Source organism: Anolis sagrei, chromosome 3 (genome assembly GCF_037176765.1).
Source record: "Anolis sagrei isolate rAnoSag1 chromosome 3, rAnoSag1.mat, whole genome shotgun sequence".
Taxonomy (NCBI): Eukaryota; Metazoa; Chordata; class Lepidosauria; order Squamata; family Dactyloidae; genus Anolis; species Anolis sagrei.
Genome location: NC_090023.1, coordinates 69,235,465 through 69,260,448, shown reverse-complemented (window position 1 = coordinate 69,260,448; position 24,984 = coordinate 69,235,465). Strand labels below are relative to the sequence as shown.

Below are 24,984 nucleotides of genomic sequence, written 5' to 3'. Positions count from 1 at the left end.
TGTAGCTTTTGCCAGATATGACGAACATAGTAGCCGTCTGGCAGTCGCTTCTAAAGCAAGAGAGGGAACAAGGTGGGCTGAAAGGGACTGCGGAAGATGCTTCTTTTATTGTGGAGGAAATGGCTGAGGTCAAAGAAACAAATGGAGAGCATGGTAGGAAAGAATTAGTCATCTTATCTAGTGTGCATGAGAGCAGCGACTATTAATGAATCATATCTGATGAATCACAGTGGCACTGTTCTGTTTTTTTAAGGCAAATTTTGCTAATGACCTCTTGTAGGAGTGATGTTTTTAACAGCACCTAATAATGTTCTAAAAATGGAGCTCCTGTTTCAAGAAATCTTTTTGTCAGACAGTCAGACTGGCCTGTGCATATTCTGCTCACTGCAAATTGCATACAAAACTATTACTTCTTTTCCCTACTGAAGAAGTTTCCCCGATCTAAATTTAGAGCCAAGCCAGCACAGTGAAGTGGGCTGAATGTTGAGAGACCAGGGTTCAGTTCCCTACTCAACCATGGAAACCCATTGAGTTCAGCCTCTCTTAGCTTAAGAGGAATGTATTTTTCCAAGTAAACCCTCTGAAAGGTTTCCCCATACATTGGAGTTGACCTAAAGGTATATAACACCAACAAATGCTATCTCAGCTTTAGTTCTTCCTGCAGGAAAAAAAGGATTGCAATAAAGCAATGAGAAGTAATATGCTATTAAGGGCAACTAAGGTTGTCGAACTATAAAGTAGTTGTCTCTTAATACACATATAACATTAGAATCCACCAGGCAGGTGAGACTACTGTTATTTCTCTGTTCCTTACCTATTCATTTCACCCCATCCTTTAATGCAGGAGTGGGCAACTGCATTGAGAGTTGATGCCATATTTCTCTCCACCCTGTGGACAACAGCGAATGGCCAAATGTGATTATATGTCATGTGGGGGTTGCTGTTTGGGTTTTCTTGGGCTTGAGAGCTTATGGAGGGAAATGGATCAGGTTGCCACATTTGCATCATGGTTTCATACAAAGTTCTTCTTTTTTCAAAATAGGGTCTGGGTGGTTTGAGGGTATCTTCAAAGGGGTTGAAGGCTATGTGCAGACCATGGGTTGCTTTTTCCCTTATGCCTGTTTTAGTGCCTCACTGTGCAGCATTTTTCTATCCAAAATTATTACATCAGGGTTGATGGTTGTGCCACTGAAGCATCAGAAAAGGGTATGAGACTGAATCTGTAGTTTTAACTCTGTGATACTTGTTTAACTTGGTTACTTTTTAAATCATCCTTGGCCATTGGCCACTGTTTCTCAATAATGTGCTATGCCTCTGAGAAGAAAAGAAAACATATTGCAGACAGCTGTCCACAATTTCTGTAGTTAGGTGCTCAGGACCTTGCAAAAGTGGGGAAAAAACACAAATTAAAAAATGAACTTGAGAGAACACCTGTTTAGATCCTCCAGTGTGACTCAGTAGCCAGAAGACCATAGAATTGCATGTAGGACCTACAGATGTTTAGAGAAGTATGCTATCTAGGAATCTTTAGGTCCTTCAGAGTGATTCCGTAGTCATCCTTTGGAAGACAATGTTTTTAACAAGGCGATGCTAATGATTTATTGTTTTATGGATTTTGTTATGGTTTTTATATTATATGTTAATGTTTTTAATTGTATTTATGGTATTGTAGGCATTGAATTGTTGGCCTGTAAACTGCCTTGAGTCGCCTGCCGGCTGAGAAAGGCGGTATACAAATACAGTAAATAAATAAAATAAAAATAAAAGACGTTAACCACAGAGTGGCACTGGAGGACCTAGAGATTCCTGGAGATAGCATTTTAAATCAAATCCGCAAAAGTCAGATCCCCAAATATGGAGGTTCAGTTGTATTTTGGGTACTGTTCCATTATCTAGGTGGAGGCCACAAGGGGGCACTAGACAGAGAAGATAGTCCATTTTACAGGGGAGAAGGGGCTTTGAAGGAGTAAATCCACCCCAGCCCCTGTTTTTCTCTTATTTCCCCCACCCATGTCACAGTTGTGTTTATGAAATTGGAAGTAGGGAGGGGGAATAATCAGTAAAAACAAGGGAAATGGTTTTCCTCCTTCAAACCCACCCTCTATAGACTACCCTTCTCTATCTAATGCCCTCTTGTGGCCTCCGCCCGGATAATATTTATTTATTTATTTATTTAGATTACTTCTACCCCGCCCTTCTCACCCCCGAGGGGGGACTCAGGGCGGCTTACAAAGAATAGAACAATACTGTAAAGTAAAGGTTGTCCCCTGACATTAAGTCCAGTCATGTCTGACTCTGGGGTGTGGTGCTCATCTCCATTTCTAAGCCGAAGAGCCGGCATTGTCCATAGACACCTCCAAGGTCATGTGACCAGCATGACTTCATGGAGCGCCATTACCTTCCCGCCGGAGCGGTACCTATTGATCTTCTCACATTTGCATGTTTTCGAACTGCTAGGTTGGCAAAAGCTAGGGCTGATAGCGGAAGCTCACACTGCTCCCCGGAATAGAACCTGCGACCTTTCAGTCAACAAGCACAGCAGCTCAGTGCTTTAACCCACTGTGCCACCGGGGGCTCTGAACAATACTGTATTTTGTTATAATTTTATTAGAGAACTATCCCACTTCTCTGCATTTGATAAATGTAACAAAACTAAAATGTAAAATATATTTTGTACATTTTATAGGGTCAGACGATGCAGAAACCACACTTTTGAAGGCTGTCTTGCTTCATGTTATCTGCCTTTATCAGCAAGTGGTTCCCCACTTGATAGCACAGAGCAACTTTGACTTCAGCAAACTAATAAAAGGTAATTCCAGTAAGCTTAAAATTATTCTTTACTTGCTAAAATTCTCATGTATAATTTTTCACATCTCCAGCTGAAAAGATTAGTTAGCAAGCAATGTGAAACTCCTGCTGCCCCCGAAACCTTGATCACTACTACCAACCAGGTGTACATTGGCAGTCCTCTGACCTGGTATAAGGAAACTATCTGATGTACATTGGATATTTGATAGAAATGTCTTGTAGATTTTCTATCAAATCAGCTCTTGCTTAAATTCTTTTACAATATACCAGCAAGCCCCTTGTCTTAGATTTAAGCAATGTCGAAAACATGATATAAATCTAAATAGACCTGTCTTTGAAGCTTTGTGGTTTTGTTAACACTGATAATCTAGGAATTTAAAGAAACATAAATTTTAGTTGACAGTGTTAGAGATAAGCTTGCATATCTTCTGAAAAACAAAGCAATTATGTTATCTTTCAGATTTTATGTAATGATCTTATGTCAATTCTACTATTCCTTTTCAAAAGGAGTAACCAAATTGATTTCACAAACAAAGACAAGTGCCTAATGCTTTGAATAACTGTTAGACCTGCTTAAGATTTATTTCTTTTGTACACTGTAAACTCGAGTAGCCAGGGTGATTTCAACCTTATCACCCTTCTACTAGCAAGTAAACACATTTTTATTCAGATAGACTTTAGACTTTTAAGCTTACTTGTTTGCCGATTTGTTTCAGTAGGGTGCTGGTTGTTTTTTAACTGGTGTGTCTTAAATCATTTTAAAATATTTTATTATAATTATGCATTCAATTATTGTTACTTCTGTTTGGTATTATTCTTCCCAGGAAATGATCACAAACTAACTTTAAGATATTAGGTGCAGATCTACTTCAAAAAATTCCCAGGCTGTCTGATCCTTGTTATGTGCTGTTCTAAATAAAAAAAACCCCTCTTCCTTGATTTATTTTTGCAGTTTTAATTTGTCATTCCATATTCTGTGCTCTGTTGGAAGACAGAATACCATTTCACCTGAAATAAAATGAAAATATAAAAAGAAAATATAAAAAATAGAAAGCAATATTGTTTTCCAACCATAGGCATTGTCACTGAGAAGGGCCTGCGCCATGAGATCCCCCCAGTTCTGCAACATCACATTCTGATGGTGGCGCTAGAACTGCCTGCAAATAAGTTTTCCTGGTTCAAAATGCAGGTAAGCATATGTGGCATTTGTCTTTCTGTCTCTTTTTTAAAGATCAGGTGTAGGCTATCTGCTTTGTTGTTATGATATTCCTATGCCTTTGCCTTATCTTAAGTGATTGGAAATAATAGTGATGAGTTCCCTTTTCCTCCCAACAGAACAGTAGCCTGGGTCATTCGAAATCAAGCCTTAAAGCAGTTTCTTATTCTATGAAGCAAGGGCTAGAGCCATAAAAAATTACCGTAAACAATATAATGTTACAAAATAAACAGGGCTGGATTTAGTGCTAATTGCATGGATATATCTCTAGGAATTTTTTTGGTCATCCAGGGACAACTCTGTGGTAACTTCTGGCATTAGTACTTTATTTCAAGAGGATACGTGGTATCCACTTTCTGCTTTTGACTATATGTTCAGGAAAGTAAACCCTTCAGATACAAGAGTCATATTGTATTCAAAGTGACCAGGGCAGCTATGTTCAACATTTCTTACTGCTGATTGTGTTGGCTGTGCCTGCTGGGAATTGCAACACTTGGGTAACATCATCATTCCCTCCCTGAAGCGAGTTGCCTTAAATTACACTTCAGTACAAGATTTTCAGTTTGCCCTTCAACCCTTTGAGCAGTTTAGTTCTCAGTACAGATTGTCAATTAAAACACTTTATTGGTGGAGAGATATTGAACTATTGTGTCAAGTGTAACCAGTAAAATGTGTTCTTATAGGAGGAGACTGACAAAGTTTGCGGTGAAAGATCAGTATTTTATTTACTGTTGAAAATGTTTGTGACAAGCAACCACTTGCAGCTCAAAGCATCAACAAAGAAACTGATTATTAAGGTGAGGTTTTTCATCTGTTAATTTGTGCCAATATATTTATGCATACAGGGAAGCTGTAGAATGATATCGAATACACTTCGGAATATTGGGTTTAGGGTTTGAAATATAAATGAATGTCTGTTTCTATTCTTAAGAATATACCACTCACTGCTTGCTTGCCCTGTTCTCAAAAAGTGAATTTATTTATAATTTTCCAGATTCTTTCTGCATTTTTTGTTGGATTGAGTTGTAGGCTGTGAATACTTATAAGTTGCTGTTAGTATTAGGGGGGTTTATGTAGACCATGTTGCCTATGGAAATCAAGTTTTAAATGTTTGAGGCATAGACTGCAAGCCTCATGAGAATGAAAGAGACTGTGAATATGTGACAATGCTTACAAGTCTGTATTAAAAATGGCGTAGGGAAGCAACACAGACAAGCGGCAGGTGTGGAAAGTCAAGCAAGTGCAGTTGAGGGAAAACGACACATGGAGGGCAACATCTTGCTGCTGGTTGCTCATGCAAAACAGAGATACACGTGGACTGCAACAGTGCAGCTACCACTTTACCAGGGTCTCATCTTCCTGGGGAGGTGCCTGAATCTGACTGTTGCAGCTGAATCCAAGCCCATACCAATGCTTCTCCATCCACCTCTGCATCCTACTCATCTCTCTCCTGATGTATGCAAGCAGCAGCTCTAGGGATAAACATTTCCATGAATGTTATGGCAGAAGTTGGAGACTCCATCAATGCCTTCTCCTCTCCTGGCAGCCGTTCCACTGTCACTACTCCCCAGAAGATGAGAGACTCCCCTCAATTCATGGGTGATACCAGATGAGAGACTCCCCCCTGGGCACTCAGAAGACTGGGCGACTTGGAAGGCACTGAACAGACTGCACTCTGGCACCACGAGATGCAGAGCCAGTCTTAAGAAATGGGGCTACAGGGTGGAATCCTCGGCATGCGAGTGCGGAGAAGAACAAACCACTGACCACCTGCTGCAATGCACCCTGAGCCCTGCCACATGCACAATGGAGGACCTTCTTGTGGCAACACCAGAGGCACTCCAAGTGGCCAGATACTGGTCAAAGGACATTTAACCAAATTTGCAAAATCTGTGTGTTTTCTTTTCCTTTTCCTTTTTAATTGGTGTGTTTGTTTTGCTCTGTCAGAATTGTAATACAATGGTTGCTGATGACACGATAAATAAATAATAAATACTCCCCAGAGCTTCCACCCACCCAGTGGCATCATCACCATTGTCTAGGTGAAATAGAGGCTCATGCAGTACATAGCAGGAGGAAGAGCAACCCCTCATACAGCCACTAGGCTTGTGTATAGATCAATTTTCAAAAATGGTCTTTGGTTGGTTTGGATGCCCATAACAGCGTGGGCTCCGCCACCATTTTTTTCTCAGCCATAACATAACAGAACAGTGGCAGTTGATAACTGGCCACTTTTGTTTTGTTTTGGTTACATGTGAAGTGCTGGGAGGGAGGCAACTGCTAGAAGGGGAAAGGATCCTGTGAAGCGCGGTTTCTTAAGCCCTTGCCTTAAACACAGGTCTCCTCTAAAGACAGAAGGGAAAGGATCCCAGAAAAAGTGGTATCTTAACTGATGCTTTCAATCCAGGTCGTAATGAAGGATATAAGGACAGACAATCCCAGAAAGAATGATATCTTAACTCTAATGCTTTTAATCCAGATCTTAATGAAGGATATAAGGACAAACAAACCCAGAAAAAGTAGTATCTTAACTCTGATGCTTTTAATCCAGTTCTTAATGAAGGATATAAGGACAAACTATGCCTAAAATGACGGAAGGAGAGCATGGGAACCCCCCCCCCCCCAATGGGCCAGATTGAAAATAAATCTTCCAACTTCCTGGATCAAAATGGATTTTTGTCCTCCCAAATTCAAGAGGCTCCTGAAAAATGGATCGGTCTCTAGCTAGAGTGGGGCAAACGATGTTATCTCTGGATCAGTTGTAACAATGAATTTCTTCTTCTTAGGATTGATAGGTAGAATCTGTGAAAGCTTCTTGCGTGGTTGGTCATCTGAGTTGTTATTGGGAAATATGTGGCTTTCCAGATGTTGTTGGACTGTAGCTTCCATTTCCCCAGTTTACAAGGGACATTGAGAGTAGCAGTCCAACCACATACATGAACCATTACTGGTTTAGATAAAGAAACAGAATGAGGTTATATATTGTAAGTAGGCTTTTATATAACTTTGAATTCCATTAACTGTAGCATTTTTTTAAAAAAAATAGAGTGCCATTAGTTAAAAGGCACCTGCCATCTTTTCTTTTTTTCCTACTTTAAACCAGGTAACCACAATGAGAGTTGCAGTACAAAAATAGCACCTGAAATCTTTATATAATGATTTTTATTTATTTATTTTATAAAAAAACAGGTTCTGCGTGACAGTGGAGTATTTGAGTATACCTGGAAAGAACTTGAATTATGGCTTGAGCATTTGGAGAACACAGTAGACTCAAAAAAGGAAGCAGTGATTCAATTTTTGGAAAAGGTAATAAATGCACAAATTAGTCAGATGAATAATTCCAAGAACAGCTTTAGTGGAAATATGCTACCATCTATTACTATAGAACATCATAATAATAGATGTATTACCATTTAGTCACAGTTATTATAATAAATGTGTTACCTTAATTGTTATAGAACAATAAAAAAACTTCATGAATGAATGAATTTTGGGAAGTAGCATCTGCTAGACAGGAAAGTGGGAATAAAAGAAATGAGTTTAAAGGAAAAAGCTTTTGCTAGAAATTTCCACTATAGTGGGTAGTCTTGATAAAAGAAGGAGGCTGTCTTTTGCCCTCTTTTTTCTCCTGCTCTGCTATTGCAGAGCGAACAAAGCATATGGAAAAAGGAAAGCAGGGTATGTAAACTTTAATTCTCCTGTTGAACAGTTCTGGTGCATATACAGCTTCTTTTTTTCTTGTGGAGACAGTAATGAAACTTAGCATGCAAGGCAAGCACAGCATGACCAAGAAAGATGACTTTGCAGTCATCTCGGTGATTATTAAGAAGAAAGTTGCTATTATTGTCAGATTCCCAGGAGCACAATATTCATTCTTTGCAGAATGAGACTGGATAAAGATGATAAAACAAAATATTAATTTATTTAAATATCATTTTTACCATTGAAAACAAGCAGATTTCTCTCTTTGTGTACAAGAAAGCAAGACTCTCTTATGTGATATCTATGGTTTAGGCTATGGGGCTTGACATGGGGTTGATTCTTTCTGTTTGCTGGCAACTCACTCAGAGGATATATTTTTGGGATAAATGTCAATGCGAAATTGTGGCCATTCCTTTAAGGAAGGTTGCTCTAAAATGTTTAATTGCAAAGAATATTTGAAAAACAGACTATAAATGCAGTATCCAGTGATCAGTATGATTTGTACACATGGACATTTGGGAGTTTGCACCCTTGAGTATAATCTGTAAGTAAGTGTGTGTTATAAAAGCTTGGGAAATAACACACATGTCTTGAAATGTAGTATTCCACCTGGGCAGTTCTTCCCAGAGGAACATTTAGATACTTTATTTAAAATTTGCCTCTTTAGCAATAAAACAATTCGGTAACAAAGACATCCAAACAGAACTCAGGCATTGGCACTGTACACCTATGTGGATTTTCTACTCAGTTTCTGTGCCTTCTTATTGTGTTATAGCCGTGGTGAGATATTCATCTGAACAGGTGAGGGGTACATGACTGTGGGGACACAGGGGCAACTATAAGCCCTACTTCCCATATACCCCCCCCCCCCCCCCCACGCAGCAATGTTGGAGGCATTTTTTACATTTAGCTCTTTCAGATCTCAGTCCATCTGCACTGGCAGGGCATTCTTCAAACTTTTACAATAAACATGGAAAAGTATCCAATGCTGCCAGGTGTGTGTAGAAGCATTCAAAGAGTATAGTTTACGTGGGAACTCCATTTAACCCTCCTCGCATTGAGATGAACATGTAAACAGGGCTTATATTGAAGAACATATGATGAATGTTATTTCCTCCTTGCAGATCTTGGTTAAACTGGTGACCAACCCTTATCCATACACAGATAAGGCCGCAGATCTTGTCCAGGAAGCCAGTGTTTTTCAAGTCAACCTATTTAAACAAGACATCGATAATATCAGCATTCCGATCTCTCATATTGATGGTATGTCCTATGCTCATTCTGCAGCTTTTATATTAGTGTTCTGGGGGATTTTGCAGAGGCAGAATTCTGAAAAACAGACCACTTACTGAAATATATGTTGTTAATATTGTAATCCTGTGAATGTCAAGGCATTAAGTCCAGTGGGCATTAATTACAGATCCCAAAGTATAGGACTATTATTTAAAACCTTCATGACACTCCATTACAGAATATTTGAGATACTTAGAAATGGCTGCTGAAATTAAAATGTTTCTCAGGAACAGCCAAAAGGGCCAAGAACATTTTGTGCACACCTTGACATTGTAAAGCAACTTTTTTTCTGGAAGCATAACATAACATTTTGTTCTTAAGAGTATTACTGGATTGCCCTTAACATGTCATGAGCTTGTTGGCTAAGGATTCTTATGCATGGAATTTCTGCAGACTTTTTCCTTTTGTGTAGTGTTAAGATTTAAGAATCCTTTAGTCCTGTTCATCTTCTCTTAACTTTATTTCTTAATTAGTCGCTCTCCACCAAGGTGCTCCGAGCGACTTACAATTTAAAATAACATTCATCTTGGCTAATGAATCTTTTCTTGTGTCTGGAACCAATTGTCTTCTTAAGCTAAACATTTCCCATTTTTGAATTAGATGTTCTGGATATGATTGATGTCCTTGTGGAAGGCAATGAGGACTTTAATGAAGAAATTGGAACTTCTTTAAACGAAGACATGATTGTTAATACATTTCCATTCAGTGCTATTGTCCCAGCTTCTTTAGAAACCAGGAATAAGTTGCTCCTGGAGAATGATGAAAACAGAGGTATTTTCTTCAGATATTTACATTTAATGTTTTAATTCTTAACACCATTAGAAAAGTTTCCAAGATTCAGTTCAGAAGAATATACACAGCATGAGAAATTATTTTGTGAAATAAGAATAGGTGATGTGTTCTTTTTTGTTTTCTATTTGCTTACTTGAAACAGATGTGGTGGAAGTTCATATATTGTTCATTACAGGTGTATCCCACAAGGTGGTTTACATAGCTGTACTCCTATCTACTTTGTAATGAAGGTCAGAAAGATGGAGTGGATGAGGGTTTGGAGGACATCCAACCCCAAATTGGGAAAGAAGTCGTTCAGGAATACCTGGCCGCTCTTAATGAGTTCAAGTCCCCAGGGCCAGATCAACTACACCCCAGAGTATTGAAGGAACTAGCGGAAGTCATTTCGGAACCATTGGCAACCATCTTTGAGAGTTCTTGGAGAACGGGAGAAGTTCCAGCAGATTGGAGGAGGGCCAATGTGGTCCCAATCTTCAAGAAGGGAAAAAAGGGTGACCCAAACAACTACCGTCCGGTCAGCCTCACGTCGATACCGGGCAAGATTCTGGAAAAGATTGTTAAGGAAGTGGTCTGCAAACACTTAGAAACAAATGCGGTCATCGCTAATAGTCAACATGGATTTATCAAAAACAAGTCATGTCAGACTAATCTGATCTCTTTCTTCGATAGAGCTACAAGCTGGGTAGACGCAGGGAATGCCGTGGATGTAGCGTACCTGGATTTCAGTAAGGCCTTTGACAAGGTCCCCCATGACCTTCTGGCAAGGAAACTAGTCCAATGTGGGCTAGGCAAAACTACGGTGAGGTGGATCTGGAATTGGTTAAGTGGACGAACACAGAGAGTGCTCACTAATGCTTCCTCTTCATCTTGGAAAGAAGTGACAAGTGGAGTGCCGCAGGGTTCCGTCCTGGGCCCGGTCCTGTTCAACATCTTTATTAATGACTTAGATGAAGGGCTAGAAGGCATGATCATCAAGTTTGCAGACGACACCAAATTGGGAGGGATAGCCAATAGTCCAGAGGACAGGAGCAGAATTCAAAACGATCTTGACAGATTAGAGAGATGGGCCAAAACTAACAAAATGAAGTTCAACAGTGACAAATGCAAGATACTCCACTTTGGCAGAAAAAACGAAATGCAAAGATACAGAATGGGTGACTCCTGGCTCGAGAGCAGTACGTGTGAAAAAGATCTTGGAGTCCTCGTGGACAACAAGTTAAACATGAGCCAACAATGTGACGTGGCGGCAAAAAAAGCCAATGGGATTTTGGCCTGCATCAAGAGGAGCATAGTGTCTAGATCTAAGGAAGTAATGCTACCCCTCTATTCTGCTTTGGTTAGACCACACCTGGAATATTGTGTCCAATTCTGGGCACCACAATTCAAGAGAGATATTGACAAGCTGGAATGTGTCCAGAGGAGGGCGACTAAAATGATCAAGGGTCTGGAGAACAAGCCCTATGAGGAGCGGCTTAGGGAACTGGGCATGTTTAGCCTGAAGAAGAGAAGGCTGAGAGGAGATATGATAGCCATGTATAAATATGTGAGAGGAAGCCACAGGGAGGAGGGAGCAAGCTTGTTTTCTGCTTCCTTGGAGACTAGGACGCGGAACAATGGCTTCAAACTACAAGAGAGGAGATTCCATCTGAACATGAGGAAGAACTTCCTGACTGTGAGAGCCGTTCAGCAGTGGAACTCTCTGCCCCGGAGTGTGGTGGAGGCTCCTTCTTTGGAAGCTTTTAAACAGAGGCTGGATGGCCATCTGTCAGGGGTGATTTGAATGCAATATTCCTGCTTCTTGGCAGGGGGTTGGACTGGATGGCCCATGAGGTCTCTTCCAACTCTTTGATTCTATGATTCTATGATTCTATGATTCTATGATAGTCAGTCAGTGATTGGGGACTTGAACCTAGACCTCCCAAGTTTCAGTGCAATATTAGCCACTAGACAATTCCGATCCATGTACAATAACCCATATTTGTTTATGAGTCGCCCTTGGGGCTGAGAATTGCGGTATATAAGCGCAGTAAATAAATAAATATTTTAAACTTGAGGGAGTTGAACCTTCTTTTCCTTCAGAATTACCTCCTTGAAGCCCTTCAGCAAGGGAGTTTGATGAGCAAACGAAAGGCAGTATTATTGTACTTCAGCTAGTGAGGGGGCTATGATCCCATCGTAGGAAAAACAAATCTGAAATTAGATTTTGGTTTGCTGTAGCCCAGTGTTATCTATATTGACTTAATTTTGTTGTGGTTCTTTAGTTTTTTTTAGAGAGATGTCCTTTGGAGGCATGTCCCATAACTGCAGAAATTGACCCTGATATCTTTTGAATTCAAAGCATCTCCATCCTCCCTTAATTTTTCCTTCATCACTGGTTCAACCATGTCCTGACTACTCTTAAAGCTTGTTGGTTTGACCCTATTTTTAGAGCCTAGAAATTACTGTATTTCTTAAATTCTAATACTTTTTTCCTAGATAAACATATTTATTTATTTATTTATTTGCTATACTTGTATACCGCTGTTTCTCAGCCTAGCCGGCGACTCAACGCGGTTTACAACAAAATACAACAATCAACAGTATACAATTTAAAACCATAAAAGCATGGTACACAATATTTGCACATCAATAACAATCCAATGCATCTCCTGACTAAAATCGTGATCCAGTTTCGTCGTCCATATTACCAATCCTTTAATCATATCTAAAAATGGAGTGCATCTTTGAATCATAGGTGTAGCTTATGTTTTGTTTTTGGTTTTTTTTGTTCTTTTGGTGTTGGCTGTATTGAAATTAGGTTGCAAATATGGTAATAGGTGTCATCAGAGCTTAAGTTGTCTGTTTTTGAATTTCTCAAAAGTGCAGGTGCTCTGAATTGTAGATTTAGTCCTCATTTTGGGATGGTACTTTTGTTTCATATGCCTGCATTGGTATTCCAGTTGTTTTCAAGTCATAATCCTGCACAGTACTGGTTTTTTAAATTAGGAAAATCTTACTCTCTCTCTGAATAGGCGATCTGGTGCTTGGTTTTTAAGTATTTTAAGAAACCACAAGATGCCATCTCCCCCTCTTTTTATTTCTTTGCAGGAGAAAGCATAGTGGAGTATCTCATTGCTGTTTTCACAGACCTCCTACATTCCCAAAGAGACCCTCTAGCTCTGTGCTTAATGTTTCAGCTTTACGATAAAGGTCTGCATTCTGTCTGTCCTAAGGTTTTTGAATTCAGCAATTACTACAGTCTATGGATACCACAGGAGGCTAAGGAAGCTTTGGTGAGAAAGATAAAAATTGTACCAAATTGTATACATTGTTGTTAATTCCTTTCATAGTGCCACCAATAGAGAGATAACACACATCCTGAGTGTATTGTCTTCCAGTGTGTTTATAGCATTTGAACTTTCCTCTCAATGGAACTTTTAGAGTGTTGTATCCACTCCAATCACTAGTGATGTATTAGGACTCTATGATTTGACGTGAGCCAGGTCTGATGGATATGGTTTCCAAATACAACAGTTCTAGGCTGAGATCATATGTATAAACAATTATCCCTCCATATTTGCAGACTTGATTGTTTGTGGATTTAATTTAAAATGTTCTCTTAGGAATCTGTAGGTTTTCCAGTATGACTCTGGTCAACTTCCTCCACACATCTCTAGGAATCTCTAGATAGATTCTCTCTTGCAATTCTATGGCCAGCTTCCAATAGCGTTGACCATAGAATCGTGCTGGAAAACCTAGAAATTCCTAGAGAAGTGTTTTCTTGGTTAAAGAAAATAACAATTTCTTTATTCAAAGTTTTTCACTTCAGAGGGGTTCTGTGCCTCTAACCATAGTGGATCACATGCACAATGGAGGACCTTCTTGCAGCAACACCAGAGACACTCCAAGTGGCCAGCTACTGGTCAAAGGACATTTAATCAACTACCAAGCTTGCAAACTTTGTATTTTGTCTGTTTGTTTGTTAAAAAATGCAACACAACTGTTCGGTCTGCTCCTGACATGATAAATAAAGAAAACCATAGTGGATTTTTTTTGGGCGGGGGGGGGGGGGGGGGAGTGACTGGAACCTAACCTAGAAAGAGCAAAATATATTTCTTCACCAGACATACCAGTTAAAAGACATTTTAGGGAAAGAAATGTGACAAGAGAATATTAAAGATCTATTTTATTTTTGCAATGTTAAATCTGAGTTTTAGACAGTTGTGGAGAGTGGTTTGATGCACATCAAGGGCTTATCCTGGGCTTGAAGCAATTTAGACACAAAAACAAGGCAAAGCAGTACATTTTCCTCCATTTTTAGAAACAGAGGCAATTATTTTGACATCTAGCCCTCATTTGTTCAGGTCGCTTTATAGGCAGAATACCCAAGTCTCTTGAGAAACTGCTGTACTGAAACATTTGGAGAGAAAATTAAAATAACATGGTTTAAAATTTTAAAAACACTGCAATATGAAAAGAGTGACATTAAAACTACATATGTGGCATTATTAGAATAAGCAGTGATAGACAACAAGAGGAAGATCCATTAAATCCAGATAAATTCCTTAAGAGCCAGGTTAAAAAGAAATGTTTTTACTTAGTTCGAAAGACAGAAATCTGGTGAATTGTGGGACTACCACACACACAAAAACCCTGAGGTGATTAAATCTGAAATGAAAGACACAGAGGTCAATTTGAGTCAGTATAGGGGAGCTAGTATTATGATTTATGCTTAGTTACCTTTGTATTTTATTATGTCACTAAATCATAGATAAAACCATACTTTTCGTTATTTATTTATTTGGAATATTGTGTTGTTTGCTAACCAGTTGCAGCAAGCCAGAAGTGAGTGTGTAGCTGAAGTCTTGTCATCAGGTTCCTCATTTTCCTCCCTGCTGAAGAATACATATCAAAAAGGTGTTGCCCTTCTGTTGGAAGAAGATATCACAGAAAAGCTGAATGAAGCTATTTCCAAACTCCAGACTCAGCAACTCTTGCTGGCATCCAAGCATGTTCTGCTATACTTAAAAACTACAGTGGAGAATTTCAGCAGTGTAAGAAATGTTATATTCCCCTTCCTGCATATTTTTATAAGCAGACTTGACATTGTATTGTCAGAGGCTTTCACGGGGGTGTTCCGTGGTTTCCAGGTTGTATGGTAGTGTTCTAGCCGCATTTTCTCCTGATGTTTCGGCTGCATCTGTGGCTGGCATCTTCAGAGGACATGCTGCTGGAAACTCATTTGTTGCATGTATACAAGTTACCAGTTTGGGTATATGTACAGATATGTTCAACTTTTAAAAGTACAAAAGCAGTCATGGCTGCCACAGAAACCTGCATCTCCAGGTTCAAAGCCAGGTCCAGGAGTACCCCCAAACTGTAAACTTGTGTCTTCAGGGGACGTGTAGCCCCATTTAACACAGGCTTAAAATATTACAGTGTGGAACTATCCACTGAAATTAATTTACGAAACTTTCAGGACTCTCTCTCAATCTCAATCTCAATATAATAATAATAATAATAATAATAATACTTTTTATATTCTGCCCTATTTCTCTGGAGGGACTCAGGGCAGATTCCAAACACACACACACATATATAATGGTAGGTGTAGCTGTTTTAATGTAGGGCAAAAATGTGGTTTCCTTGCTCACTCCTTTCCCTGAGCCTTTTTTTTTAATTTGTTCTGAAATACATAATTCTTTTCCAACAGTTTGACAAAAAATCTGGCCTTTCCCTTCTTACCCTCTTTGTGGACCTGTTGAAGAAGCTGCTGCATAAAGGTGATGAGACAGAATCCTGTAATCAGCAGGAACAAAAACCCACCCAAACTGAATCTGATCTTTTTGTGGATGCAGACTTCCTTATGCCAGCTGAGACTGGAAATAATAAGGTATTAACATTTCCATGTGGTTGCATGGACCTTGGGGCTGAAACGAATTCCTCAGCTATTCAGCATAATTATTTACAGGTGTAAAACCAATAGATAGGAAACACTGTCTATTCAAATTATCTTTCTCCAGAGAAATGGAAAGTCTCTCCTCATTGAAGTGGAATGATTTTTCACATTCTTAAAAAGTTGGTTAGGTCTGAACATTAAAAATGAAAATGTGTAGATTTGTGTAAACCTGGTTTGTGCAGCATGGCCATGGAACTGCTATACTCCTGGCTTAATTAGCGCTTAAGCAAACAGTGAGGTCTTTATTGGAAGCACAATGTTAAAATAAAATGGGAGATTCCAAACATAGCTACCACTCTGGTTTCTTTCTGTTCCAACAAACACGAGATATAACCCACCGACAAATTCTAAACTGGATCCTAGTTTGATAGGAGACAAGCCAAAACAGTAGCTGTGCTTTGTGTCAAACTCTGTGGTTTGTTTTGCTGTTCTTGCTGCAAGTTCTCTGTCAGTGGTAGAGGAAGGACCATACAGATCTCTCATTTCCTATGTTTTGCAAATTCACCCAGTATCCACTATCACTTCCATCCAGTTTTCTTCTCTGCAGAAGCAGTGTTTTTCTTCCATTTTTGATAGCCACTTCCTGGAGACTTAAGAGCAGCTGTTTGAGATAGCCAATTATTTGGTGATAAGAAAGTCAGAGACTAACTGCAGTCAGTCACTATACATACTTCTACTTCCTTAGTTTTATTACTAAAGTGCTTTGTTTGCTAATTTTATAAACTATATATTCTTCTAGAAAATATATTTGGTGTGTAAAAATCAATAATATACTCAAAGCATAGAACTTGTCCATGGTCATAATCTAATCCATGAATGTTTGGTTCATGTCCATTTGGTAATGACTTTTGTTATATCTACCTGTGTTACAGATACTAGAAGAGTTACTATCTGTGGTCTTCAAAAATCCTTTGTTGGAGAATTGGTTTCTGGCAGTGGAAAAGCATTCTGTTCCACCTCATAATTTGAATCCCCTTAAAGTGAAACTGCTCTCCGCTCGACTGAATTGTGGCATTCTTGAGTTATTGCAGATGGGTTCCTCATTCTTGCAGTCCAGTGATCAACTTGATGTCCTCTCCAAATATTTCAATACTATCACTAAAACAGTGTTAGAAGAACTGCACACTGTTAGTAAAAAAGGGTCCCAGGTGCATCTCAGAAGATCCCTGCAGATGGAGGCACTGCAAGAGCTGCACACTTACATGGATACACCACAGCTAAAAGAAGTTGTTTTGGCTATGCTGCAGCTTCCCAAAGAAAATTTGGTCAAGAAGAAATCAGAAACTATTCCTGAAAAGGAAATGTACTTGAGTAGTTATGGAAAGGTTTTGATCCAGCTTCTCATGGAAAGCTACCAGAGAGGATCCCTAAAAGAAGACCAATTCCTTTCAAGAGAACACATTGTAGGGATGGGTCTTCTTTTGACCACAGCCATCACAGAGGAGCTTGAAAAGGTCTTCTTGTACGTGATACAGAAGGAACCTGTCTTTTCCCAAGCTGTTGGTGTCAATGTCCTGCTCTTCTGCCTTAATCGTTACACAGAAACTTCCCTTGCCATTGCAGCTTTGCTGATTCAAAATTGTCAGACTCACTTGTTGCAGTTTGAGTTGTGGTGTCTGAAGCGTGGTACAGGCAAGCTTTTGAAAAAGAATGTGGGTCTTTTCCTGCCACTTGTCAGTATATACTTGGATTGTCAAGAGCAGCGATGTTTCATCCGGCTGTCAAAAGGTAACAGCAGCTGATTTATGGGCTTTGCAGATTTAGCTGTTTGTAGTTGTAGTAGGTTTGTGTCATTGGGGAGAGTATTATTAATTTTGCAAAGTAGAGTTTGGGGTGACAGTGAAAGAATATTTGGGCTTTTGGTTCTAAAATTTCCTGTGCTGTTAACAATGGCTCAGCTCAGCTTATTCATTGCAGGTTACCTTTCCAGGGTGTTCTACTTTTAAATTTTGTTTTTAGGCTTGAAAATTAACACCTATAGTGTGATCTAATGGAGATCATACTAGGAACTCTTAGCTATGGCCTGTTTATGGAGCCATGTGGTATAAATCCCTATAAAATTACATTTCCAAGAAGATTGGATATGGCATCTCACCAGAGGCTGTGATACTTGTCTCAGCAAGCAATTTTTTTTACATTAAGTCCTTATTTACTATATTATATCAAATACTTTAAATTATTAACAGGGTTTGCAGGTAAATATTTCCTCAAACTGTGCTACAGACCTGTGAAATGCATGACTTCTGAGAAAGTCAAGAGGTTTTTAAAGGGGCACTGAATGCCGATCTGAATGTGTTCCAAGGGGTTGGACTGCATGGTCCTTGTGGCCTCTTCCAAGTCTGCGAGTTCATGATTTTTTCCTCTTTTTCACTATTCTTTCCTGCAGTCTCTTCGGCTGTTACAACTGTCTTAAGGGATATTTTGTGGCCAGATCTGCTAGGTATTGTTCTGAATATGAGTTCAACATCAGAACCAATCGCTGAGGAGTGTCATGTTCTCTCCAAGTTACTGCCGTCTTCCAAAACAGATACTTTCATTACTCTAATGGAGAAATTGCCTGCAGTTCTTGAAAAAGAAAAAAGCCATGAACAGTAAGGCTATTTATTTTCTGTCTAAGTGGGTGTGGGGCACACAAAGCTTAGGTACTTCGAAAACTAGACATTAAACAAAACTCTACTTGTGCTTGGATTGCCCAAGAGGTTGGAAAGTATCATTGTAATTGTGTAAACCAAGGGCAAATAGCCTGTGGCCAGTGGTCCTCATGTGATCCAAAGGATGGTCCAGTGTGACCTTTGAGATCCTCACCCTGTTCCCGCCCCTGACCTCACATCCCTGAAAAAAACTCAACCCCCCCCCCCCCCCCTTTCATGGAAGGAAATTATGGTAAAAAGGAAATTAAACACATCTACTCAAAATGACCCCAAGGTGGCTGGGAATGATTCAATGTCAACTCTGTTTTCCCAAAAAAGCATTCTACAGTGATCTAGAACAGTGGTTCCAAGCCTTTGGTACTCCGAGTGTTTTGGACTTCAGTTCCCACGATTCCTAACAGCTGACAAGCTGGCTGGGATTTCTGGAAGTTGAAGTCCAAAACACCTGGAGGACCAAAGGTTGGGAACCACTGCTCTAAACATTTGAATATTGTGTACTGTGGCCTTCTGAGCTCCAAATTGTCTCCACCTTGTTCAAAATCATATAATAACTACTTAACACAAACAAGAATGTATTCAAAACTCAAGTGTGTGTAGTAAGTGTGATCTTCACACTTCTTATTTATAGAAATAAACTGACAGTGTATTGCCTTTTGCTGAGTCAGTAAGCACCAGATTAAGATGTTGTCAATAGATTGAGTAACTTCATACATTTTAATTTGGGGTTTACTGATTCAGCAAGAGTCAATATACAGTCCGTTTATTTCTATTAAGGTTTAACAGTAGAAGAGTTGCAGTCTTCTTTCCACCTTGTCTTTTTTCATTTGTTGGAAAGAGGGCAAATTTAAGCAAAATCTCAGTTTTCTTGGCACTATATGAATGAGTCCTGTCCTCTTGTAGATCTTCTCTTCTTCATCTTATATCATTTACCAATTTACAGTGGCCTTCTTTCCTTCTCAGTACTATTATCTCAAACCTAAACTCAGCTAGGTGGCTGTTAGTCTACAGGATGTATATCAGACATCCTCAAACTGCGGCCCTCCAGCTGTTTGGGCCTACAACTCCCAGAAGCCCTAACAATCTTATTCAGGAATTCTGGGAGTTGAAGGCCCAAACAGCTGGAGGGCCGCAGTTTGAGGATGCCTGATGCATATGGACTGGAGCTCACGTCATACTTAGCTAGCAAAGCCAGTGAGTGATTATGGGAATCACAGTCTAGCAATCTCTGAAAATCTGCAAGATGGCCACATCCAGATTACAAACTGAGATTGCAAACAATGGTTTGAGCTGTATTTACAATCCTGGTTTGAATGTGAACAAGCTGATTCTTGAAAATCATCATTTGCTTAACTGGATGAAATTGCAAGCTGCTATTTACCACTAAATCAGAGTTGAAAGAAGGAAGCACAGAACTGCTTCATATAGTTTCAGACCTTTAGTGTGTTTGTGACTGATCAGTTGATTTCCTGAGCTAGAAATCATTCCAGCCTCTCATACTCAGTTGAACAGCCTGGCACAACACTCATAAGACGGTGCAACTCCAGAGTTCTTAACAAACAATGTTAGCATTGACTACTAGGCCAATTAGCAATAGCATCTTTTCAGTGGGGAAAGTATGGTCCTCAAGAGCATCCTTTCACCTCAAGATAAAGAAGATGGTAAAATAAAAATGTAGATATGATTTTATTTCTTTTTTAAAAAAATCTCTCTAGCTGGGTGATTGCTGATGCTGTATCAAGAGCCCTGGAGAGTTCTGCAGAGAAGTTGCATTCCTGGAAGAAACACCTGCTAACTGCATGTATAAAATGGTTGATTGTTGCTTACAGCAATAACAAAACACATGAAACATGCCCTGAAATTGAGAACTCCATGCTGTCAAGGCTAGAGAAATTACTGGTAAGCAGTGAGGACTCCCATCCAAGTTTGCCACACCATAACTTAGTGCAGTGTTGTGTTGATCTGGCTAAGGAATGCAGTGAACTTCAATTATTTGTCCACTGGGGGGGGTGTATATGTTCAGGTAGTTAGATATACATGTGTAAACATAAAAAACAGGAGTGGAAAATGTAAGAGGAAGCAATAATCAGTGTTTTTCCCTCACTTCCCACGGCAGGCAACACCATCCTATTTTCAGCTAGAAATGATAACTCGAAGTCACTTCTGGTTGGAGTTTCTGGATTAGTCATAGCATAGAGGTGGTGGTACATGCATATAAACCAAGCAAGTTACTTTTTGGTTGTTTTCTCTTTCAAATGATATGCATTTTTGTTAGAATTGGGTTTTGAAGGGAATTGTTGGCATAGTGGCCACACACAAAAAAGAGAACAGAAAAAAAAAACAAGTGGGTGGTAACTTGCACTTCCCCCATTTTCTCTCCTTTTTGCATTCATTCTCTCCCACTGTAGCCTTAGATGTGAAATCAACTCTGACAGTATGATTGGGAGGATGAATGCATTCATTCGTTATTTAAGGCCATTTTTCTGAACATTACTCCTGTTTCTACCCATCAGTACATTTCTGCTTCATTACCAAATTTGATAGAACTGTGGTGGTCCTTATCTCTGAAGGGGATGAGTCTGCCTATGGATTGGCTGACTTGTGGTGCAGGGACAATAATCTGGTTCTTAACATCAATAAGACCAAGGAGCTCATAGTGGATTGTAGGAAGAACAGACCAGAAATTCAGCTCCTGGTCATAAATGGAGGCCAAGTGGAGCAGGTGGCAAGTTTTAAGTTCCTGGGTGTCACTGTGATGGAGGATCTGACCTGGGGCACCCAAATGGCAGTGTTGATGAAGAGGGCCCAGCAGGGACTGTACTGCCTGAGACTCCTAAGGAACTACCAAGTGAATGAAAAATGGCTGGTGACTCTATCACTATAGAGAGTGTCCTAACCTACTGCATCTACGCATGGTTTGGTAGCTGCACAGTGGCAGATAGGAAGGTGTTCCAAAGGGTCACCACTTCTGCACAGTGAATCATTAGTTGCCCTCTCCCTGCTTTGGAAGAACTTTATAAGTCCTGCTGCATTAAGAAAACTCATAGCATTCTTGGGGATCCATCTTACCTGGCATATTCTTTATTTTTTAATGATTTCCATCTGGCAGACAGTACAGGGTGACAAAGACAAGGACCAACACACTGATAACTTCTATCCTAGAGCTATGTTGAATTCTGTCATTTCGTGCTGATGCGGCATTGGGGGCTGTGTGGTGGTGGTGTGGAGGGATGGATGTGTTGTTTTGTGGTGTGTGCAGAAGAAGACATGTAATTTTGTTGTGCAAAAATGCTCCACTGGTTTTCAGCTTTGCATATTTAACTGCTGGAAAGGCACTCCTCAAATGTCTCTGTGGTGTATTAACATTTTAGGACAACTTCATGCTTTTCAACATTATTATACATAAATGCCTTCCTCATAAGAATGTGCAATGATAGAAGGAGTTCTAAATCACAGAAGAGGTTCATAAGATTACCGAGCCTGGCTCCATTATTCAAAATGATTGAAAGCAAAAGGTTTCTACTCTTAGCATTACTGTTTTAATATTTCCCAGGGCTAAACATCTTGACATTGTGAGGAAACATGGGATTATATTGTGTGTGTTGGTCCACATGCAGAAGCCTGCAAATCTGCTTGGAAAATTTATTTTGGGGCTCAGCAGGTTAAACCGCTGGGCTGCTGAACTTGCTGACCAAAAGGACAGCTGTTCAAGTCCAGGGAGCAGGGTGAATTCTTGCTGTTAGCCCCAGCTTCTGCCAACCTAGCAGTTCGAAAACATACACATATGTTAGTAGATCAATAGGTACTACTCTGGTGGGAAGGTAATGGCGACCCATGCAGTCGTGCTGGCCATATGATCTGGGAGGTGTCTACAGACAACACTGGTTCTGTGGCTTATAAATAGAGATAGGCACCAGACCCCAGAGTCGGACATGACTGGACTTAATGTCAAGGGGAAACCTTTACCTTTGCCTATACATTTTAGAATCTGCCATCAAATATGGCTATTTGCCATGTTGGCTGGTGGATTTTGGGACTTTCAATTTTTTTTACAAAACATTTCTATGGTTTTGTTTTGTTTTTGTTTGGTTTTTTTTTTTTGCATGTAAAAAAACTTGTTTAGTTGGCTGGACATAATTTAGTTTAGAGGGACACCAATAATACTGAATATGTTTTTTTTAAAAAACAAAATAAATAAAAGTCCCATTGGTTGTAACTGAATTTTCTCCAAAGTAAAAATGTAATTCATATAAATTGGAAGCGTGACTATAATTTCCAAGTCATATGTTTTGGAGTAAATTCATTCTTCAACCTGTTGTGCATGTGTGAAATATCCAAAGTATTTTTTTTAAAACTTAAATGGGAAAATTGAGTATGTAGTTTCTAAGCTTTTATCCCTTGACCCACACCCATACTTTGCCACCATATATTTCAGTATTGCATTGTTCTTTCCTTCCTATCCAGAATTCAACAACTGAAGTGGCTCCAGAAGACTGGCATAGTTTTGTGAAGATGGGGCTCAAGTAAGCCTGTTTATGTTTACACCTGCAATAGTCCATACATTTTCTGTTGTGAAGTCATATACTTTGCAGTCTTTTAGTGGTTCCCTACATGTATATAGAGTAAAAGAGTTCTGATGGTACAAATCATATTTTCTAATGATTTGATATATATTTATGAAGCATTTCTACATCGTTGACATATGTTGTCGAAGGCTTTCATGGCCAGAATCACTGGGTTACTGTGAGTTTTCTGAACTGTATGGCCATGTTCCAGAAGCATTGTCTCCAAAGTATTCCCTCAGGCAGCAAGTAGCTAGGCTTTGAATCTGCAAGGCCATTCAATGCTAATCAAGGTGGTCAATTGCAACATTTACACTTGCCTCCAGCAGACAAAAGTTTTTTTCTCCCACCCTGGACATTATTCCTCAGATATATAAACCCCACTTGCCTAGTTTCCAGTAGACCTCGCAATCTCTGAGGATGCCTGGCATAGATGTGGGTGAAACGTCAGGAGAGAATGCTTCTGGAACATTGCCATACAACCTGGAAAACTCACAGCAACCGATTGTTTACATAGGTATGAGGACAATGTTGAATTCAGATGGCTAAGCCAATGTGCCAATTATTGGAATATTGTTTTGGTTGTCTGTGTACTTGTAGTCTGAACATCACAGATACAATTGTTCCATTTCAATCCACTAAACAAAACAGACAATGCTAACATTCTTGTCCTTTAATTTATGTAAGGGTTTATTGTGAGATGTAGGGAGTGATTGAGCTCTGGCCCATAGGTCTGATTTGGCTTGTGAAGGTTCTGGGTCTAAGGCTCCACCTGGTGTTTCAGTCGGGATCTGAATGCCTTGCTATGGTTTTTGACATGATTCATCTTGTAGAAGTCCATGAGTAACAGAACGCAACCCCATCTCATTTCACCATCCCTGCCTTGTAATTTGGTTACAGGGAAACATTTTAAAGAATGCTTGTTTAAAAGTGTTTCAGATTTTGGGATTCTGTATAAAGGGTACTCAATCCGTGTTTGTAAAACAGTACAGTTTGGTAGCCCAGAATCTAGGAAGTAATCCTTTCTGCTCTGGTTTTGCAAGTGGAGTGCACTCTTTCCCTTAAAATCGTTTAAATCTGTCTTGCAGGCACCGTTATAAAGACCGGGCCTTTCTGAAAACTCTTAATGGAGCCATAAATTTGTTGTACAAGGAAGAAGTCTCTCTTAGTCAGAAATTAGTCAAGCTTTCAGTACTTTACATGATGATCACGCAGCACTCCTTATTTTTGTCAATAATGTTGAGGGCACAGGAGGAGGATGACACAAATGTTCATTCAAAAGGTATGTCGCTTTTGTTTCCTTTGGTTTCCGTTTATCACCTAGATGCCTTTCAAATGTGTTGTTCATACTTTCAGTTAAGTAGTCCACCTACAGGTTTTTGGCACTGCTATATCTGAAAGGCTTGGTTTTTTAGTATCTTGTTTTTAAAATGTGGCTGTTCTCAATTGCCGTTGTATCTTTGCGCTGGATGTCTTTGTCAGCTGAAATGCTATCTCTAAATATAGATTTGTTTTTGCATTGTGTTAATGGTAGATGAACTTAGTTTAAAACACAGAAAGAAATACTATTTGGCTGTATATTTAAGGGTCCCCTGGTTGCGCAGTGGGTTAAACCGTAGAGCTGCTGAACTTGCTGACCGAAAGGTTGGCGGTTCAAATCTGGGGAATGGGGTAAGCTCCTGCTGTTAGGCCCAGCTTCTGCCAACCTAGCAGTTTGAAAACATGCAAGTGTGAGTAGAATAGGTACCCTTTCTGTGGGAAGGTAACGGCTCTCCATGCAGTCATGCTGGCTACATGGCCTTGGAGGTGTCTCCGGACAATGCTGGCTCCTTGGCTTGGAAATGGAGATGAGCACCACCCCCCAGAATTGGACACGACTACACTTAATGTCAAGGGGAAATCGTTACCTTTACCTTTACTTATTAATTTGGCAGTTTTATATAGACATTTTTTGTTTTACAGTTCAACAGACGTGAAATAACATACTGATTTTGAATGGCTTTTAGTGACACTAGGTTATTGCTG

At 39.6% G+C, this 24,984-nt stretch overlaps 1 protein-coding gene across 2 annotated transcripts in view; it reads left to right on the top strand.

The window, feature by feature from the left end:
• The window catches only part of URB1 (URB1 ribosome biogenesis homolog), a 66,566-nt gene that overhangs the window by 19,491 nt on the left and 22,091 nt on the right, over positions 1–24,984 (top strand). For both annotated transcript variants that reach the window (XM_060770430.2, XM_060770431.2), the window contains 15 exons: positions 6–153; positions 2,687–2,809; positions 3,885–3,997; positions 4,708–4,821; positions 7,214–7,330; positions 8,851–8,989; positions 9,620–9,790; positions 12,899–13,083; positions 14,620–14,844; positions 15,504–15,683; positions 16,622–17,477; positions 18,136–18,340; positions 20,113–20,296; positions 22,862–22,920; positions 24,048–24,241. In XM_060770430.2, the coding sequence (XP_060626413.2) occupies positions 6–153; positions 2,687–2,809; positions 3,885–3,997; positions 4,708–4,821; positions 7,214–7,330; positions 8,851–8,989; positions 9,620–9,790; positions 12,899–13,083; positions 14,620–14,844; positions 15,504–15,683; positions 16,622–17,477; positions 18,136–18,340; positions 20,113–20,296; positions 22,862–22,920; positions 24,048–24,241 (3,013 nt within the window). The remainder of the gene's footprint in view (positions 1–5; positions 154–2,686; positions 2,810–3,884; positions 3,998–4,707; positions 4,822–7,213; positions 7,331–8,850; positions 8,990–9,619; positions 9,791–12,898; positions 13,084–14,619; positions 14,845–15,503; positions 15,684–16,621; positions 17,478–18,135; positions 18,341–20,112; positions 20,297–22,861; positions 22,921–24,047; positions 24,242–24,984) is intronic.